Source organism: Rosa chinensis, chromosome 5, assembly GCF_002994745.2.
Source record: "Rosa chinensis cultivar Old Blush chromosome 5, RchiOBHm-V2, whole genome shotgun sequence".
NCBI classification, from domain to species: Eukaryota; Viridiplantae; Streptophyta; class Magnoliopsida; order Rosales; family Rosaceae; genus Rosa; species Rosa chinensis.
This window is the reverse complement of record NC_037092.1, coordinates 15,739,258-15,746,206: the sequence shown is the minus strand read 5'-3', so window position 1 is coordinate 15,746,206 and position 6,949 is coordinate 15,739,258. Positions and strand designations below refer to the sequence as shown.

The window sequence follows — 6,949 nt, the reverse complement described above, 5'->3', positions numbered from 1 at the left end:
ACTACTAGCCGCCTCAATAGGTCAGACAAGGCATTATGCAAGCCAGGACAAAGCCCACCTAACTCTACCGCAGAGTGGCAGAAATGTATTTTAAACATAAACCTACGAGGACTGAAATAATCAACAATACCTATAATACCTAATAATAATGAAAGGCAAGCCCACCAGATTAGGCCTAGTAGCCTAGATGAGGCCCCAACTCCTTCGTTCCCAGCAAGTCTGGCGTGCTCAGCAGAAGAACACTGGCGCCGACGAAACTATACCGCCACCCCCATGGATTCATGTTGCAGCATTGAGCCATGAACAACCAGTGACATGGACAGTTGAATCGCCCGGAATCCAAGAGCTAAACTGAATCTGGGTAGCTGAGTGGGACGATCACCATGTCTTCCATTAGAATTCCATAGCCCCAAAACAGGGGAAGATGCAACGCCATCCCAAATCGGCGATGGAGGTCGTCCTCATGAACCACCTATCCACCACCATAACTCCGCCCTTGCGCACAACCCCGACTCAATCGTCGATTGGCTACGAACAAACCCGCATAACTCCGCATGTCGTGTCCTCGTTGTATGCAAAACAGACGACACACTCTTCCCGTTCCGGCCCTAACTACACCACTGCCCCTTGCTGGTGGACTCACCTACATCTACTAGTCCGACGACAACGTCACAGGGACGGGCCGCCGAATGGAGCAACACAACCTCCGAAACACCAAGCACGAAAACCGTTCCTTTTGCTTAGTAACTGCTGCAGAGCGTTTTTTTTCTAATTGATAAGATAAACAATTTAATTCAGATATAGTGTAATAATGTAAATTTTCTTGTGATAAGCGTGACGAAGAGATTATTGAGTTAGGATAGTTTGATTCTCCTCCAATATAACCAAAATTTGTGATAGTTCTTCCATATGCAATCAAGTAATGTTCCACAATTTTGACTTAGACGCCAAGCAGTGACACATCGTGTTGTCTAAGTTTGACAAATATTTAGACAGAACAAGCTGTTATTGTTTTTTGGCGAATTAAACAATAATTTCATTAATAGGAATAAGATGTACACCGACGACCGAGCGCGGTCTTTTTATTAAATTAAGTTTAGATATGACCTGATGAACACGGTAGAGAAACTAGGACTATTCAACTGGTTGCACGACTTTTAGCTAGGGCTGGGCATTTAAGCCCGAAAACCTGCAAACCCGGATCGGCCCGTCAAAGCCCTACCAGTTCGGGCCGGGCCCTATATTTTTTTTTAGCAAAACAGTTCGGGCCGGGCCTTTACTTTCAAAGTTGCGGTTCGGGCCGGGCCGTCACTTTCAAAATGACAAAAGCCCGTTAGGCCCGTCTTATATTTAAAAGAGACACATGTCCATTTCTTATTGGAGATAATATAAGGCTCAATATTTTTACATAAGATCGGACACACTGAAATATTCTCACTCAAATACCTAAATGTCTAAACCTAATCAATCACTCTCTCAGCCTTCATTTCTTCCCAAACTGAGACTGAGAGGCTGCCTCCTTCATTATCAGTCCTTTTTTATCAAACCCGATCTAAACCGAGAGAGGCCGCCATATCCGCCAAAGCCCAGCACTCAACGCCGAGACTGCTCTCTCTCTCTCTCTCTTCTCTTCACCTGCACTGCTGCACGGGCGAGACTGTCACTTTCAATCTTCTCCTCTACCAACGCCGTGACTCGAAGACGTGGGGAGGCTAAGAGGACGCGCAGACGCGGGGAGGCTGAGAGAACTCACAGACGCGGGGAGGCTGAGAGAACGCGCAGACGCGGAGAGGCAGAGGCTCGAAATCCCGATCTGTGAGTTTCTTTCTCAGTTTATCCCTATACTCTCTGAGTTTAATGTACTCTCTCAGTTTCTTTCTTTCTCAAAATCCTAGAAATGGATTTTAATGTAGCTTGCACTATGTTATTGCAGGCTTTGTTCAGTTGTTGTGATATTCTGATATAGTGATCGTGTTTATGTTTGATAGAGTTATTGTGTTTTGATTTTGGGAAGCTTCAAATTGGTGGCTCTAGAGTTGTGATTGTCTGGTATCAGAAAGTGTACTAGGTATTTACTTATATTTTTATTGAATTTTCGGCTTTTCTTTTGGTTCGTTTACTTTACGGATTGTTCTTTTGGTTTTTGGCTGTTCGAATTTTGCAGAATCAGGCCGGCTGGTGAGCCACCGTCTCCGAGGGCGGCGCACGCCGCAGCTGCAGTGGGGACTATGGTGGTTTTTAGGTGATTTAAGGATTATGATTTGAGGAATGATTGGAAAGTGAGGTTTTTGCTAGTAGAGAGATTAGGGTTTCGGGTGGATTGTAAGTGAGTGTGAGTTTTGATATTAATGGATTCTTGCTCTGTGGATAGGGTGGCATTGGAATATCCAAAATTTGCAGATTCAAATCTGAACAGGTTGAAATGAATGAAATATGGGTACATAGCAAAGTAGATATATATATCCTACTAAGCAAAAGTAAAATACAGGTTTTTGGGCCCGAAAGCCCGCAAGCCCGGCCCGAAATGAAACGGACCGGTTTCGGGCCGGTCCCTGTTTGTGTCAAAACGAGCCGGTTCCGGGCTCAGTGAAAAACGGGCCGGTTCCGGGCCCAGTGAAATTATAGTTGGGCCCGGCCCGTGCCCAGCCCTACTTTTAGACATGAGAGTCATTACTTCTCGTATGACTAACTTCCTGTCCTCATCTGAGCCATGCAATCAACCCGCTTTACGTATGCTGTGCGTACTGAAGATTACATTCACACTGTCATCGAGAAAATTAAAAAAAAAAAGATTACATTCCGTTTATTATTCAAGGTGTACGGGTTGCAGTCTTGTTAATCAATGCTAATTTTCGAGTCCAACCCAAACTATATTCGTAAGAAGCTGAAGAAAACAAAGCATTTGGGAATTCATATGTTCTATGTACAAGTTCTGAATATTGCCAACTCTACGTTTATATTCTTCACATCTATTCCGCCAGCTTTATAACCACAGATGCAAATTTACATTTTGACAGCATCCTGGATTTACAGAAACTTGTTTGACAAGTCCCGAGTTTGCAATGAGTAATTACCAGTGTTGCATGCAATAGCATAACAAAACATCAGCCTCTACAAGTGAAATTGTCATCATTCATTATATATTATGGGGTACTAATATCACACAACTGATTTCCCATCTGATTTTACAAACTCACTACTTACCTGCTTTTACAAAAGAAAATAGAAACAGAACAGAATAAAAAAAACTAGGAAGCAGCTGGCACTACTTTTAGCAGTTTTTTACCATCTAACATCCTTTTCTCAAGGCGAACGGTCCTGTGCATCTCAGCTGAAAGTGATCACTTGCATTCCTGCATAGATCCTGCAGACAACAGCATTGCCTTGTGATTCATCTCTTGGGAAACCTTCATGCCTAGTGAGCATGCATGGAGTTGCAAAACTCAGAAGCCTAATTACAAAAAGTATAGCTGAGCTCTGGGCATGTTTGTAAGAAATTTCTTGAGGACACGACCGCAGTACTCACACTCAAAGTTCCCAGTCCACGTAAAATATTCCTTCTGCCGATCCAAGCCAAGCCCCCAAGCTATCATGTTTAACATTGTCATAGCTTTTGCCTTTCATCCTGCAATCCTTTAAACGCTAGAGAGGAATTGAAAAATAAATGTCAATAAAATGGAGAAACGGGTGAAAGTTACATCCCAAAACCAATGGCAATGAGAATAAGAGTACAGGAGACAGAAATTACCTTCAGCTTTTTGCCAGCACACAGTTGGGGTGACTGTATTTGTTAACTTGTCCTCAAAAAGCAGTTCACCTGACTTTATACTCCAAAGTCTTAAATTGCAGTCCTCTCCGCCTACAAGACAAAAATGTAAGAGGAAGCTCAAACTATAACTTGCCAAAATAAAAACTAAGTATGAACTGATAATCACCTGATATAAAAAATCGCTCAGATGGATCAACACCAAGCTGCAAACGAGTATGGGAATTCACATTCCCCTCATAAGTTTGGACAGCTCCTCTTTGGATTATGCGATGGTCATAAAGCTTTACCTACAAAGCGATTGAAATGAAATCAACAAGAACTTATATGAGTGACATTGGCAAAAGCATTACAACTTATCAAGCACAGAAATAAATGGCCATATTTGAGGTGCTTTTGTGGGATATATGTAATGAACTAATTAGTACCTACAAGCAACATGATCCTGGTTTCTTCAAATAGAAAATTGGCTTCCTATAATGGGATGGTACATGTTACTTTAGTTAATTGCTATGCATCTGTTTCATTGGAAATGTGAATGTATAGAATGAAAATGAATTTAATTGAAGCAATGTAAAGAATTCATATTCTTTTAACTTATTGATGAATTTCAAGTGCTCCATATGAGTAAACATGCTAAACAAACGTACGTCTGAAAAAATGTTGAAATAAACACTAACCGTTCCGTCCATGGAGCTTGCCAAGAAGTACTGATCATCAAACTGAAGCGATACTAAACTAAAGAGTCAAACAAGAGTGAGCAGAAGTTATCAAAAAACATTATAAATAAAAACTTACTGTTAGATAAAAAGCGCACTAACCATGCAATAGATGAAGGCATTTTTATGGTATGATACGGATGTATATTTCCAGAAAGCTGCACATCACAACAATCAGATTATTATCCAAGGTTAACATTTTCACATAGAAAAGCAAATTAAGCAATAAAATGTAATAGAATGACTACAGCGGCAACGACATTCAGAACACAGTTCCACATTAGATTAAGAGAATTTCATAAATCATTTCCACATGGAGGAAAAGAATAACGTTTTATGTCAATGACTCGAATAAGAGTTACAAATATCAAAGAAACAAAGACTTCGATACATCACAGATATGAGCCTTCTAAACTGTATTCCTATTTGTCACTTGAAATTACCTGAAATCTTAAGCAAATAAAGATATTATTTCCTTAACCACAAAATATAAGATTTCTGTCTGAAGGGAAAACAGAAAAATACAGTTAAGTCAGCAATGAACTTTATACCTTGAACCATTTTTCACTAGATTTTCCAGGAGTGCTATCCAAAGGTGAGTGCCGTATTCTATGACTAGCATGTCTTGCAGAAAATCCTTCCCGTTTCTCATGAACATCAACCGTTACAATTGCTCCATTTCTGAGTCCACATAAAACAAGATTTCCCTAAAATAGATGAACAATGACCATTGAAGAGGATCATACAAGAAAAAACTTACCAAACCTAAAATGTGAGCTATTCCAGGCATTCACTGGAATATTTTAGAAGATGCTTTAACATGTAAATTTATAGGCTCAACCACACAAAATACAAAGTGGATGTAGGACACTGTTTTTAAAAGCAATGTAGTAGGTAGCTTATCAAAACAATAGACAAATATCTTGTCTTCACTTTTTACCTAATGTCACGGATTAAGGTTTTGTATGTTGAACTCTTCCGGGCATCTCATATGTTATAACAAAATTTCATAAAGTTTGACAAGAATGCAGCATCTGATAGCTTAAGAAAAGTTGGTTGATTGCAGTCAATTTTAAAACTTGGCTTTCAAGCACAACCTAAAACTAACAGGAATCATGAATACCTCACTACTGTTTCACATCAGACTGACAATTTTCACCAACACCTTTGTCAAATGTGCAGAGTTTTTTCTAAACGTAATAAATATGGGGGGAAGAGGTAACTGTGGTATAGATTATTTAGATTCGATCAATTATTCCACGTATCAAAGAAGAAAAATACTTGACCAATAATTCTTCATCAGAGTACAAACAGAGTCTCATTACCTTGACATTGTAGTACTATAATGTCAATTCAAGTTAAGCTCACGCGTTTGCAAAGAAAAAGAAAGGAACTCCAGGGAGCCTTAAATATGGGATAGATTACCGAGTGAACAAGTTGTTGTGCCAAAACATCACTTTTACCACGCAGCAGCCATGATTTCACCCCAGTTTCCAGATCTACCAAAGCAGCTCCCAGATTGGTTCCTAAATCAAGCAAAAAATTATCTTTAACAATCTTTAAGTTTTTGAAAACTGTTGCCAAGAATATTTTTCGTACTATCAACTACAGCAACACAAAAGCAGGAGGAGCAAATCGCTTGATACTATCTAATTAATGCTAGCTTCTGGAACCTTGAGTATGTTAGCTCATCAAAAATGTGTAAGCAATCAACAAGGGCAACCCTTGACACCGATTACTTATGTCACAAAAACCAGCAGTCAAATGACAATGTTGAGAGACAGAGAGTGAAAGAGAGATAGATATGTGAAATGTGCATGTGTGCGCGTGCCAAGAGAACAGTAAATCCATCTTCCATATAATTAAAATATCTTAGGAAAAAGAAAATGAAACAGTACTTGCCAATCACTGCAGGACTCCCATCAGATCTACAATCTGCGGTCCAAACAGTGCAGTTGAAAGTTGCAACTTCATCAATGTTCCGCCTTAAGATAGATCTATTTGGACGAAAATCTAAGAGTTCAGTAAGGTTAATAACAAAAAGTGATCCACCACGGTCCTCAGCTCCTAGCGTAGATACCCTGTTATCTTATGTTAAGGCTTGCAGAAGTAAACATAAATTTTTCACTAATAAGGCACTGGAAGAGTCTGAAATAAGTTTGAAGCCATAAATACATGTGTCTAAGCATCAATTGTATTCCATACAAAACCGAGTTTAATCTTAACATATTCAAGGATACAGAGCATTCTGGACGCTAGAACCGTCATTTTCTGTGCTGTGCTTGCCAAATGTTTTTATACAAGATACACTCGATGACATCTGTGGTGTATTTTGAGCTGGTCTCCATATGTGCCCAGGCGCTTTTCTACATTCTACTTGACTTTTGTTTAAGAGAGGCCAGACAAGATCTGGCAAGCATTTCATCCCATAATGAAAACCCTGCCCGACTTTTCCAAATTCAAA

At 39.7% G+C, this 6,949-nt stretch overlaps 1 protein-coding gene across 1 annotated transcript; it reads right to left on the bottom strand.

Moving 5' to 3' along the window:
• Nucleotides 1-3,112: 3,112 nt before the first annotated feature.
• On the bottom strand, nucleotides 3,113-6,949 carry LOC112203264. The gene is made up of 9 exons (XM_040519682.1): nucleotides 6,726-6,949; nucleotides 6,388-6,573; nucleotides 5,911-6,011; nucleotides 5,037-5,192; nucleotides 4,588-4,643; nucleotides 4,447-4,504; nucleotides 3,936-4,056; nucleotides 3,749-3,859; nucleotides 3,113-3,642 (listed from the first exon to the last, which is right to left on the bottom strand). The coding sequence occupies exons 1-9, from the start codon at nucleotides 6,751-6,753 to the stop codon at nucleotides 3,605-3,607; spliced, it is 855 nt and encodes a 284-aa protein (XP_040375616.1). The 5' UTR covers nucleotides 6,754-6,949; the 3' UTR covers nucleotides 3,113-3,604.

Bases quoted from the DNA above. Each gene is read 5' to 3' on its own strand.
- LOC112203264 (XM_040519682.1), bottom strand. From the start codon at position 6,753: ATGACGGTTCTAGCGTCCAGAATGCTCT. The intron at 4,505-4,587 runs GTTAGTGCGCTT...TTGACTCTTTAG, and splicing joins ATGCCTTCATCTATTGCATG to TTTAGTATCGCTTCAGTTTG. The intron at 3,643-3,748 runs GTAATTTCTGTC...ATTCCTCTCTAG, and splicing joins GTGCTGGCAAAAAGCTGAAG to CGTTTAAAGGATTGCAGGAT.